At 40.8% G+C, this 13986-nt stretch overlaps 1 protein-coding gene across 1 annotated transcript in view; it reads left to right on the top strand.

The window, feature by feature from the left end:
• Zswim6 (zinc finger SWIM-type containing 6) overlaps positions 1-13986 on the top strand; it is a 67255-nt gene that overhangs the window by 41365 nt on the left and 11904 nt on the right. The window contains exons 4-8 of the mRNA XM_004623064.1: positions 1337-1516; positions 5865-6041; positions 6315-6461; positions 9513-9659; positions 10623-10883. Coding sequence (XP_004623121.1) covers positions 1337-1516; positions 5865-6041; positions 6315-6461; positions 9513-9659; positions 10623-10883 — 912 coding nt within the window. The remainder of the gene's footprint in view (positions 1-1336; positions 1517-5864; positions 6042-6314; positions 6462-9512; positions 9660-10622; positions 10884-13986) is intronic.

Here is a 13986-nt window from a genome sequence, read left to right as displayed (position 1 = left end):
TATTGATATTGTAGAACTGAGGTCTCTCTAACTTTACGTTTTGTATTAATCCCCTATGTCCTTTTGCCCTCCTGACTTTATTATCTTCTTTTGGCTTGAGTCTTTTTAAATATCTTAATTTCATTTCTATTTAACTTTTGCATATATTTATTTTCTTTTTTCCCTTCCTTTTTGGTAAGATTATGGTAAATATACCTATGCTTTAACAGCCTACTTCAAGTTATTATTTTGCCAAGGGTGCTAGGATTATAGGTGTATGCCACTGTGCCTAATTTGTGAATGGTATTATTTATCTATTTATTTGGTACAGGGTCTCACTGTGCAGCTCAGACTCATAGTGATCCTCCCGTTTCAGTCTCCCCAGCACTGGGATTACAAGTGTGTGCCACCATGCCCAGTTTAGGTGGCCAGCTCGGCGTGGGGCTGGCATGGCATATGGTAAAGGCATTGAACCAGCTCTGTGCACTTGCTAGACAGGCGCTTAGACCACCAGGCTATCTCCCCATGAATTGTACTTTTAAAAGTTTTATTTTACTTTCTTTTTACTCAAAACTATTTGTATTCTATTGATACACATGTATCTATAGATATGAATTATAGACATAACAAAAGTTGAAATTTTTGTAGTGAGACTACAGAAGTATTTTTGTCCACATATGCCTTACTGTTTTTCTGTAAAAAACACAATTTTAGAAAGTACATACAGCTTTTGTGCAGAACTATTTGGAATGGCATATTGCAGCATAAATATATAGACTTTGTAGCATGACCCTCAGGGTTCTGCATGTTACTAATTTTTTGTCTAAAATACCGATATTGATCAGATCTCCCATTGCTTTGCATAATAAAGCTTAGCCATTGGTGAGGTTCAGTCCCTAGTCAGCTGGTTCCAACACGGAACTGCCCTGGCAGTAGGGCTTGATGGATCACCTCCCAGTAAGTTCTCATCTTTTAGGGCCTCTTCCTGACTCTTTGGCTTTTTAAGTCAGGGTCTTGCTACATAGTACAGGCTGCCCTTGAACTGATTATGGAGCCCAGGCTGGTCTTGAACTTGGGTGATCCACCTGCTTCAGCCTCCTGAGTGCTGGCAAGTGTGTGCCAGAACAGCAGTTGAGTCAGCCTTTCTTAGCGCAGTGGATGTATTTTATCTTTATGTGGAACAGTCTTTGGGTCTCCGGTTCCAGTTTAGAATCAGTTGTCCTCCTTCCATTAAATTCTACATTACATTTGTGGCTTATATTAGGAGAATTGAGTGATAAAAACCGTTAGTGCTGAGTCCATTTTGAAGTGGTTATCTTGAGCTGTTTTTCTAATTTTTGAACATTTTCTTTCTAAGGTGCTCTGTGGATGTGTATAGTTCTAAACCCCCACTGCAAGTTAGAACAGAAGGCCAGCTGGCTAAAGCAGCTGAAAAAGTGGAACAGTGTTGATGTGTGCCCGTGGGAAGATGGCAATCATGGCAGTGAGTTGCCCAACTTAACCAACGCTCTGCCTCAGGGTGCGAATGCCAACCAAGGTGAGTGCGTAGCACGCCTCGCTCGGCTTGTCCTACTCCATCCTGCATGTGTGTATACCGGTAACTTGATGTATGGGAAGGTGATTTTATCTGCTTTACAACCAGCTGTAACTCAAGGCCTTAATACGTTTTGATTGTGAGTGTGTGTATGTGTTCTAGTTCTACCTGAGGCCTTTGCATACTTTTATAAATATTTTCACAGTACAGACAGATGTAATCCTATCACGTTAATTGGCATGTGTTAAAATGGTTCATTAATGATTTAGTTCCATAAAAGAAAAAGAAATAAAACAGACTGAACAAAGGTTAAAAAAAAAAAATCAGAGAGTAGGGTAGCAGTGTATTACTTCGTTAAGAAAACACAGAGAAGCTCGGGGAGCTCTGGGGATGTATCTGTTGGTTGGTTTATATTCAGGCTACCTGCAGTTAGTTAAAAGTTCTTAGTTTTAGAATACAGCAAGGAAATTGTTAATGGCAAGACTGAAGGGCATGGTACGATGTTGGTGTTTGGACAGGGAGAATTTTGCATCCGGAAGGATAATCTATTATACTTAGCCTTACCTCCGTACTGTAGGCCTATCATGCCCTCCGGGTTCAGGGACAATTAAGAAACGCTCCCAGACATTCCCAGAAGAACCTCTTTCTCTTGTTTCTACCCCGTTTTTCCAGCTTCTCTATCGGATGCATCCGTTCTGCTCATCCCTACTACCTTTAATTCTTCCTTAGCCTCAGTTTATCTTGATAGATACTGCAGCATTTTCTGCCCTTTCAGAACCAAACTCTTCAGTGTTTAACTCTTACAAATACAACTTGCAGTCATTAATTCATACCACAATGGTTGCATGACGTTGTACCTCCTTTTTTTTTTTTTTTTTTTTGCAGGACCGGGGATTGAACTCAGGCCCTTGCACTTGCCAGGGAAGCGCTTATCCCACTGAGCCATCTCCCCAGCCCCCCTGTACCTCCTTTTTTGAAAATGTTTGAAAGACTTTAAAATTGTGATAAAAGCAGAGTGGAAATTCAGTGACATTCGAAGCATGTGGAATAGTGACTGTCCTCATTCTGTGTGTGGCCGGCCACATAGGAGTTGGCATTGTGACGAGTTTGAATGTGATGGTAGCGAAGTGTTCTCAGCCCCTCCAAAGAAAGAAAATGATGTGTCCTACTCCACAGGGACTTGTCCAGTCAAGAGACATTTTAGGACTTGGGAAAACTGAGGCTCTGCTTTCTTTAGGGATGTATGCCTTGGAAATTCTGCACTGGGCTTGAAATGTGTTCTGTCTTTGTTAAGCAAATGAGCTCCTCCCACCCACGACTTTTTTCCAGATGCTTAAAATTTTCAAGTTTAGCTGTGGACAATTATTCTCTTCATTGCCAGGAAAGGTATGCTGTATAGGGGAGCATTAGTTCCCTTCTAGTTTTGTATTTGGAGAGCTCTGTGTTTTTGCTTCCTACTGCTTTTTGGGACTGCCGCTATAATATTTTATACTATTCTTTTTGTTTTCCATTTATCACGTTACTGTCTGTTAAACATGAATATTTATTTTGTAGGCCTTAGAAAACTGGTGAGAAGGGACCCAGCCTCCAGATACCATAGTTCACTTAACTTATGATCTGGCTGAGGCAGTTTCCAAAGGCGTATTTATAACTCTTGCGCCTCAAGGCAGGAGGGTACCTGATTTTTGCAGAATACCCACATTCTCTTGAGGGAATGTCAAGGGGTCCGATGCTCCAGCTCTTCCTCTGCAGTGCTGATTTTCTAGGACAGAGCCATTGTGGCCACTGGGATCCCACCAGCATGTTGTGTGGAACTGCGGGGCATGTGGCAATGCCAGGGGCAGGGCTTCATGTGTTCGCAGTAGAGGGAGCGGGAAGGGCTTATAAAGCATTTTGCTGAGGTTTTTTTTGTTTTTTTTTTTTTTTTAAAGAATTCATGAACAGTCCATGAGCATCTACAAACCGTGAAAGATATGCAAGACTTTTTTGACATATCAAATAAGCCGATTTGAATTATTTTTTGAAGACTAAGAATTTCACCCTTTTTACTTCTCTAAATTTCCAAAGGTTAAATAATAAATATATTTTATTTAAAAATTTTGTACAAACTTTTGTATATATCATTCAAAAAATTGGGTCAAGATTGCCTGTTTTTCTTTTTTCATTCTTACTACAAAACTTGAATGACCACAGATGTCTAAGATAAAGACTGGTCATAATTTTTACACCTCATCAACCCAGATTTTCAACTGTATATCTTTTGAAGCATTTTTTTTAATGTATGTAATCAATTTTTCTCTGCTTCTCAGGCAGTGATAGAACTTCACAGTCTTCATTTTCATTTAAATATCATTTCATGAAAGTTTAGCTTTGGGGCTTTGTATTTGGTTTGGCTTTTGCTTTTTATTGTTGTGGTGGTTGTTAGCAGTTGGTTTATTGGTGTCATAGAGCTAACTACTGTTGAAAGTCTGGTGTGTCCTCTACTTTTTAGCCTGTTCCCATAGTCACACATAAATATGTAAACAGTTCAGCCTTTTATTTTTATTTTTTAATGAAATCAGACTCTACAGCTTGCTTTTATTAGGCATACCATAGATAGTGAGCCAAGTCAACTGGTAGACCTCCAGCTCCTTCTTTTAATGCACACATAGTACTAAGTTGCAATGTTAATGTCTGTATTTAGTTTTAATTTCTATTTCTATGATATGAGCTAAACTGAATGAAATAACAAAACCACTTAAAAAATATGTGAGACTTAACGCCACAGGACATTTGTTCATTCGATTGATTGAGAGATCATGGAACCAGTTTCTGTCTGTGTCTGGGCATATATTTATTCATCTTAGCAAAAAGCCTTAACAGGTTCCAAAGGCAACTAAAGGTAGACTCCACCCTTCCTATTTTGTAGTCTGCGCATCTGTCTAGTTCTAGCAAGCAAGCAGGAAGAGAGACTGTAACAGAGATGTCTTTAAGTTTCTGCTTTTGGTGGACCTGAGGCGAAACTGAAGTGCTTTTCTATTAGGGCCTTGTCTGAAGCCTTTCTGAACAGCTGGATTAGCTGAACTTGGAGTAGGGCTCTCTCTGTCTCCATCCCGTCTCCACTGCCTGGCAGGAACCTTGGCAGGTCGCTTCATTTCCCTTGCTGTTCCGTTCTACCACAGAACAAAGAGGCTGGACGAGATCTGTTCTCCGTTCTCCTCTCAGCTCAATATTCTTTTATTTTTTATTTTTTTTTAAATATTTTCTCTCATGTCTGTGCTGAGCCAAATGTCCAGAGACAGGCACGAGAAAGTTATCAAAAGAGAGCTCCAGACTTGTCTTCATGTTTAGTTGAATCTGAGGACAGTGAAGGGCTGCACTTGAGCTAAGTTAAATGTCCATAAATAGAGTCTGTGACCCTGGTCTCTAGTTGAGGCTTACTAAGGCTTGTGCCACAGCTGAAGGTAAGTTTGAAGTGGGGACCCGAGGGAGGGAGTATAGGTAGAATCTCTAGAAATGGAATAGTCCCTAGAGCTGAGGTGAGACTATCCTTTATTCCCCAAACATTTCTTTTCTCCGTCAGGTCCTGAAACTCGAACCCTCTTCGGAGTGTATGCTTCTGCTCTTTTGTGATGCCCCGGCACACACTATGCTGGGACATCACACCAGTCATGGAACCTGCCAGGAGTCAGGAGGCAGCCTGTAGGGGCAAGGTAAGTGCGCTGGTTTGTTTTGTAGCTATGTTGTGTGGCTTTGTGAAATGTTAAATATATGCATTTATGCCCTTTGGGATATAAAGTGGCATTTAATCATTATATCCCAAGAAGCATAATAGTTTTAATTGTGCAAAACCGCACAATATAGTTAAAAAATACAACCAAAAGCACAACCCTTATGCATATTTTTAAAGTCTGACTGCATCTTCCTGAAAGGTTCCATGGCTGGTGTCGCATCTCTTGCATAGTGTTTGTGAGAGCTGTTGATCCCATCAGGGGCAGCCCACCACAGCACCTCAGAAGTGGGGAGCAGTGAGTTTTCCTGTGATTTTGTGCCAAGTGCCTCTTTTGAGTGTATTTGGCATGGAAACTAGACTTGACAATTCTTTTTGCAGGATGCCTTTAACCTTAGCTTTAATGGCTGCAGAATGTTTGTGTTTGATAAACCGAGTGAGTGAAAGAATGGCAGCTCTTGGGGCTGACTCGCCTCTCACTATTTAGGATGTGAGAATACTCAGCCGTCACCCTTCCGCTTAGGGGGTGCAGGACAATGCGTGTGGGTGTGCTCGTGAACATCTGGCCACAGAATGGTATGACTGATTTATTCACATGTGAATAATAGCTGACACGGCTTTCTGAATTGTGGAAAAAAACAGATTCGTCGAACAGGCCCCACCGGACAGTGTTCACTCGAGCCATCGAGGCATGCGATCTCCACTGGCAGGACAGCCACTTGCAGCACATTATCAGCAGTGACCTATACACCAACTACTGTTACCATGACGACACTGAAACCTCCCTCTTTGACGCTCGCGGGTGGCCCCTCTGGCATGGTAAGTGGCCAAACCGGAAAGACATTTCCATGACTTACTTCTTTGTCTAGTTTCTATAGCATTATGGGAGTGGGAGGTAGAGAATTAGGGGATTCAATGGGAGCTGGGTGAATGCTTGGCAATGGGAGCTGGGCTTCTGCATTCAAAGCCAAGTTCAGAAATGGTTTCTCATGTCCTTTTAATGGTATTTTGGGAGAAACATCTTACTATTAGATCCTGTTTTTGCAGATCTGTCTGATGGTGGCAACCTTACCCCTTGGCTTTCTTTTTCAGAGCATGTTCCTACAGCCTGTGCAAGAGTGGATGCATTACGGTCTCATGGGTACCCCAGAGAAGCACTGAGGCTAGCAATAGCTATTGTGAACACGTTAAGACGACAGCAACAAAAACAGTTGGAAATGTTCCGGACTCAAAAAAAAGGTGAATGTGAAGGCGGCTTTTTTCCCCCCAGTGGAATGGAGCGCTTCGTGATGACGTCACTAGGTTTTGTGTTCTTTGAGGAGAGGTAACTTTTAAAACGTGAGCCACACAAATGGCTGCGCTTAGCATTCTTTTGAAAATACTTGATAACCAATGTGCACGAAAGTTTAAGCACTTTTTTTTTGGTTGAATGTTGCAAGAAAATACTTTGTCAAAAACCTCTTAGGGGCGACATGAAATGAAGGAAAAACAAACTCTAAATCCTCCTTGAAAAAAAAAATAAATAAATTCTATATTGTTTTTTCTTTTTCAAAAAAAAAAAAAAAAAAAACCTTTTAGGGGGCTGGAAGTATATCCAGAATTCCTTTTTCTTTTAGGTTCTGCAAATGGCATTTGGTGAGCTGTTGGTTGACAGAGCATATTTACCTGTTTTTTCAGTTTATTAATTTTTTTTAAATTTTGAATAAGCACTATGACAATAATTACAAAAGTTGTATTTCATGCTTCAGCTCCTGCTTAGAGAATGAAATGTATATTCTTCCTCTAATTATGTATTTATTATTCCTTCCATAGTTATACATTTAGCTTTGTTTCTTTGGCCAATTCGTTTCATTTTTCCTCTGCAGTCTTTTTTTTTTTAAATTAAACAAACTAGCTTTCATTGCTGTTTGATTTTTGTGTTTTGGTTTTACTTTATTTTGCTGTTTAATCTTTATGTTATCATACAATCTTGAGCTTCAGTTGTTAAAAGCTGTTGAAATAGGCTGGACATTGGAGCATGTACTTGTGGCATGGGGTAATGCCTTCCATGTTGGAAGCCCTGACAGACACTGCCATCTACACAGGGGAATACGTTCCAATGTCATAATTTTAACCAGTGAAAGGGAAGCTTAGGTGGAATGGGAGTGTGATCAGCCCCAAGAAGTGAATACTGCAGATCGTTCTGCATGTTCGGGTTTTCACGTCATCGCTGGTACTTGCAGAGTAGGTTCCTATATCTCTTGGAAAATTTTTCCGAAATTCTTCTTTTCTTAACCGCATATGAGCTTTGGCACAAGACATTTACTTCTGAGTAGTGTAAAGGATGCTATTCGGGCAAGGAGAGAACAGAACACCTTTGTAGTGCTTTTACAAAATGAGCCAGCTCATAATGATCCTCTGCTTTTTAAAAATCATTATCACAGAATTTTTATGTAGAGTTCCTTTTAAAAATCATTTAGTACAAATGCTGCGATACTTAAGCAATATTATTAGTTCATTTATGTGAGTTAGAATACGTGTTGGGCTAGCTTCCTTAGATTGTCTCTGAGACAGTTCCGTAGCCTGGTCTGGGTCATTATTCGTGGACTCACTTTTCTCCTGTAAGCAGTAGAAACTTACACTTCAGACTATTTTTAAGTATTTCTGTGATTGAATATCTATACCTACATCTTTGCCTGTCTTTTTGTTGTTACTATTCATACCTGAATAGTAGGCTTTTTGTAACTATTCTTAGTCCAAAGTGCCATAACAGTCATTTGTTAATGGACCAGGCTTAGCAAGTATAGTACTTCAATACTCGTGGTACTGTCAGCTTCTTGATTCTGAAAACAGTGTCCTCCTTTTTTTATTTGTTTCATGCATGTCCTCAGTTCCTGTCACTTGACCATAGTTTTGTTTGTATAAGCACAGCACTTCCCTTAACCACAGACATACTTTATTATTATTATTTTTTTTTGCGGTACCGTGGATTGAACTCAGGACCCTGCGCTTGCCAGGCAGGCACTTATTCTACTGAACTATCTTCCCAGCCCCCATATTTTTATTTTTACAAACATAAGTACTTGAATTTTTCTAAGAGTGATGCTCATATTTGTTTATTTCATGCCAGTTATGTATATAAAAGCCAGTGATAGTAATCAAACAGGCAGATCTTTCCAAGGACTCAAAGGTCCAAATTAAATACATTATATACATTGTGTTGAGCCATTTTTCATTTTTACATAGTGATAGTTAATAATTCAAACCAGAAGACATCTGAAGAAATGTTGAATTCATGATCAACTCTTGGGCTGTTTAGAAGTCAATATTTCTTTATAATTTTTATACATATACATTTTAGTATATTTCCCCTTAAGAACTGCTATTATTTTAGTAGGCCCTCAGATGTAAATACTACTTGACAACAGTGGAAATGTAGATCTTTAAAATCTTGCAGCCTCTTTTCCCTCAACATTCTAACTTGAAAGCACTAACATTATGTGAAAAAAACAGTGCTTCCGTGTCTCCTCCGAACACTGTCTTTTGCTGGTATTCACCTCTTGTAAAGACCCTCTCCTAAATGACTAGCAACAGATCCATAGTAAGGAAGACTTTTTTAAAATGATGGGGCGGGGCATGGTGGCACATGCCTATAATCCCACCACTCAGGAAACTGAAGCAGGAAAATCACCATGAGTTCCAGGCCGCCTGGCCCACATAGTGAGTTTGAGGCCAGCCTACAATATATAGGGAATCCCCCAAACAATCAAACAGAAAGAAAAGGAATGCAAGGGTAATCCACTGACACTCATGTGAGAGTCCAGGTCTGGCCTGGGCCATTCAGTGAGTCCAGAGACCTGAGGGTGACTTCCTGATTCATTCAGTTGATGGTTCCTGGGCGTCTTCTTTATCATCTGCAGGAAGCAGGGGTCATTGTCCCTAGCTTCTCAGAAGAAAATATGGAATTCATTTTTCCCCGTGCAGCATGATTTAATAGTTTTGAGTAGTGATATCACTTAGCATACTGAGCACATGAATTAAATCACTCTCTGGGAGCCGTCCTGAGAATTTAGTGTCATTGATAACGATTTAAAGATGAACTTGTAGAGCTAATTGTTGTTCACAAGTTGGCGTCATGATACCTTTTGATGGGTGGACTTTTTTTTTTTTTTTTTTGGTAATGAAAGGGCATGGCCGTTTGCATTGAGAGCTAATTTCACGGGACGCTCTCTCTGAGCAGCCAGTGAGCCTTGCCCTGCCTCTCACCTTGCTTTCCTTCTGTCCCGTCTCTCAATCACTCCTCCTGCGCAGAGCTCCTGCACAAAAGCATCACCTCCATCACCAATCTGGAAGGCTGGGTTGGACACCCCCTGGACCCCGTGGGTACTCTCTTCAGTAGCCTCATGGAGGCCTGCCACACTGAGGATGAAAACTTCCCTGGCTTTTCAGATTTTACAGGTAAAGCCTGCTCGTGTTTTCCTTGTCTGCACTTCGAGTGGTGTTAGTTTCCATTTTTCTTTACATTGTGTCTGAAGGCAGCCACGCAGTTCACAACCCCGTGGTCAGCAAGAGAACAGGGAGATCGCGTGGCCATGCGCGTCAGCCAGCATAACAGCTGGCAGCGTGTGTAAAAGACCTAAAAGCCTTTATTCTCCTATCACGAGGGAGTCTACATTTAAGAATTTACTTGTATTTATGTCTGTTTTCCAGCATAGAGGTTAAAAAAATAAAGATAGGCATCATAGAATTTAGAACTAGCAAATTTAGTTGCTTTTTAAATTGGTCTTGCATTCAGAGTGACTTAAATAGATTAAGTCTACTTTAAGACAAGTATCAAATGCCATTTCAAACTGTTTTACATCACACATTCCTTCAAAATGCTATTCTGAGATTTCCCTCTGACCCTCTGAGAAGTAGGAATCATCCCCTAGAGGGGCAAAGGCAGCAAAGGCGAGCGCTGCCGGTGTGGCCCCCTCGGGCTGGGCCAGCCTCGGCAACAAGAGGCCCCTTGACCTTGGAGTATGCTGTTATGTTCTCTGCTGTTTTCTTTATACATTTCATCATATGACTAAAGTATGGAACCATTCTTTAAAGGCCAATCTTTAAAATATAAGAACAGTTATTGTCATTGAGTCTTACTATTGTTTAATTACAATGTTTTCCCTACTAAGAGTTTTAGTGTCATTCCTTTATAGTTAGTTTTCGCTGGTGACTCATTATCATCTCTTCCACAGCATCCACTCAGTCCTTCATGGTCACTTCTAACGATACTGGGAAAGTATACACTTTAACCTGAAATGCATGCTTTCTGTGAATTAAGTCAGTAATTCATTCACTAGTCCTGAGTGGAATAAATATTTGTAGCTTTCAAAGTACCTACAGAAGTACTTTGGCTCTGATTTCTTCTGTGGCATTTTGCAGAAAATATGGGACAGGGCAAGTCTCTGGAATACCAGCATCTGCCTGCACACAAGTTCTTAGAGGAAGGGGAGTCCTACTTGACCCTGGCCGTGGAGGTCGCCCTGATTGGGCTGGGGCAGCAGCGGATCATGCCAGACGGGCTGTACACCCAGGAGAAGGTTTGCCGGAACGAGGAGCAGCTCATTTCTAAGCTTCAGGAAATTGAACTGGATGACACACTGGTGAAAATTTTTCGCAAGCAAGCGATCTTCCTATTAGAAGGTAGCTTGATGAATGTTTTCCACGTGGCCAGTTTGGTTCAGGCGCCCATCCTTAGTACCCTGAGAGGACTGTGCCAGCACGTGTAATATGGCAGTTGTGTGGTTTGATACGAGTACAATGTCAGATGTGTGCACTGTATAAAAAAATGGCGTCCCCAAATAAAAACATACAAATGCTTAGATTTGTATCACTTGAGAATGTCACGGAGGGATGGCCTTCTCAAAATTAGTCCCATTTTATGCCATAAGCTTATATGCCTGAGCTGTGTGATTTTCATATCTGGTGAGTTGTTCCTGGTGGCTGTGGTCCTATTTGCTTCATCAGTACAAAGTAGAGATTTGTTAGCACTCTTGCACATTATTGGCTGTTACCCGACTCTGTATTTTATAAGTCATATTCACATGTAACAAAGAACTGAAGACTACAGGAGTGAATTTCCTTGCTAAAATTATTTCACAGGATTCGTGAGGCATCCACCAAGGAAAAAGTTCGAGAAAATCTCAAAGGCCCACTCCTCATTTTCTTTTTATAAGGTCACGATTTAAATGGCCAAAAAATTTTGACTAATGTTAATGAAATGAGTATAGTAACCTAATCTTTATGCAGTATAGGAGGTGTCTCATTGATCAGATTGCTGCTTTCTCTCAAGTACATGTGTGCTATCACACTTATGCACGCACGTGTGTGTATGTGTGTCTCTGTGTGTCTGTCTGATTGGCAGGTTGAGAAAGTGTGTTTTTTGGTTACATGTGGGAAGGGTTTCAGAGAAAATAACATTTTAAAACCTGCTTTATTTGTCCAAAGCTTAAGATCTATTTGAAAGAAAATATTTTCTTCAAATACATTATCTACTTGTATGTCTTAGAGAGTGATCTTGAGATAAAGCATCTTAATATCATGCTTGTATTTTGGTCAGCATTTCTAATTTTCACTTTTTGAAACGCCTAAAATTTATTTTGCTGTTTTTCTAAACATAAAAAGCCTATTTGGGCAAACTTGAAGAATTATGCTGATTATTTCCTTTTTTATTTCAGTTTCCTTCCATATAATTCTTTTTATATCTAAGCAATATAATTAAACTTTTGTAATACTCGTTGTCATTGGCTGTACTACATGACTTGATTTCCATTGTACTAAAGTTCAGGAAGAGGATGTGTGGCTTTCGGGGTTGGGGATGTGTGATGCCTGTCGGTCATTTCCCTAAGTGTGTCTCCACGGTTGTTATTCATGAATATTTCTGAACATGTCTCTGTCTTCAGTTAGCCCATTCTTCTCCTCAAACCTTTTTCTGAGTATTCTGCCTAAGCAGTGGCCCCTGCTCATCTTCTTGGCCTCCTCTCCTTTCCTGGCCCTGCAGGGCCCTCCTGGCGTAGGTGGGCAAGGCTGGAGGGTGCTTTAGTGGCAGGCTGAGGGACCACTTCCCTGCCCTCCAAAAGGGAAGATCTTCCTGAGTGAGCAGGCTACCCGGAGCACAAAGCTCTTGGAGCATTCATACTGTGCCAATTGCAGGGGTAAATCATCAGGCCTGGATACTGGCAGAGAGCCAGCAGTGACTGCGTTGGTGCTGAGTGTTCGTCTTTTCTGGCCGCAATATTGGATGGGTGGTTGGCATATACTGGAAGAGCACCTCTGGAGAGCGTAGCGCCAGTTGTCAGTTTTTTTGGTTTTTAGCACACTTGAGTCCAGGGTTCACTCCTGTTGTGAATCCACACCTAATTCCGTAACATGTGGCTGAAAGGTTTGCGGGGAGGTATCATAGAGAAGTGGTGATTATGTATCCTAGCTTTCTTTTAATGGTGCAAACAAGGTAACTATAGGCCTTACCAGGGAAACACTGAAAAAAATGTAAGAGAAATGAAAAATATGGATAAATTGCAAATTTCCCATGATTATTCCTTAACTAAACTAGAATTAGTGTCTTGGCTCTGCCTGCATTAAAATACCACAGCCCGGCAGCTTAAATGACAGCATTTGTTCCTCACAGTGTTGCAGGCCGGGAAGTCCAGGTCAAGGTGCTGGCCAGTTTCCTGCTGAGGAAGGTGCTCTGCCTTGCCTGAAAACAGGCACCTTCGCCCTGTGTCCTCCCTGACAGAGACACTGAGGGAGCTGGCTGGAGTCTCCTTACACTCATCCTGCTGGATCTGTGCCCTCCTCTCAGGACTTCACTTAGCTTTAATTACTGTCATAGAATCTCTGTCACACTGGGGTTTGGACCTCAGCATATGAATTTGGGAGAGGCACACACATTTAGTCAGTGACGGAAACGTGGCCTTGTACAAACTAAAAGTTCAAGTGTAAAGTAGTGTCTGCTTTTGGAGAGTATCAGATCACCAAAACATTTTGGAATATCTTAAGATGATTAATAAATGTGGTAAAATTAAAAACTTACAGTGGATGTTAGTTTGTCTAGGTGAAAAATAAGTTGTTTATGTGATTTTTTCAAAGTACTTAAATAGGCTGGGGAGATGGCTCACTGGAATAAGCGCTTCCCTGGCAAGCACAAGGGCCTGAGTTCAATCCCTGGATCCAGAAAAAAAAAAAAAAACCAAAACCAAAAACAAAGTACTTAAATAGTGGATACTTTTAAAATACTAACCAAAAATTGCATTAAGAAGATCTTCTTGTGAAACCACCTGGGATGTGTCACCTTCCTGCCCAAGACCCAGTGCAAGTCACCATTTCTTGCATTCTAAACTCTTTGCCAGACTGATTTTTCTCACAGAATACAAATATATTATTATATCCTCTGAGCGGCAGTGTCAGGGTCCATAATTCTAGAAATCACCAACGAGATGTTACCCAAAGGTGACATGGAATTTATCAAACACTTTACAATAGCTGAGCTTCAAAGTACCTAAGTACAGAGTAGTCGAACTGACTGCTGTGGTTTCCTTTCATAATTTATCGTAAAAGTCTGTTTCTCCCTCCGAGCTACATTCAGGGGACACACGGGACAGTTGGCCTTGCCACCATGCCTGTCAGAACTGCTACGGAATGAATTTTGATGGCTTACATATAATTTTGTTTTAAATTGGCCTCTTGTGGGCCCCCAAATAGTAGGTTTCCAGTTATATTCTTTTTTTTTTTTTTTTTTTTTTTTTTT

This window comes from Octodon degus, unplaced genomic scaffold (genome assembly GCF_000260255.1).
Source record: "Octodon degus isolate 3935 unplaced genomic scaffold, OctDeg1.0 scaffold00001, whole genome shotgun sequence".
In the NCBI taxonomy this organism is placed as follows: domain Eukaryota; kingdom Metazoa; phylum Chordata; class Mammalia; order Rodentia; family Octodontidae; genus Octodon; species Octodon degus.
This window is presented reverse-complemented; position numbering and strand designations above follow the sequence as displayed.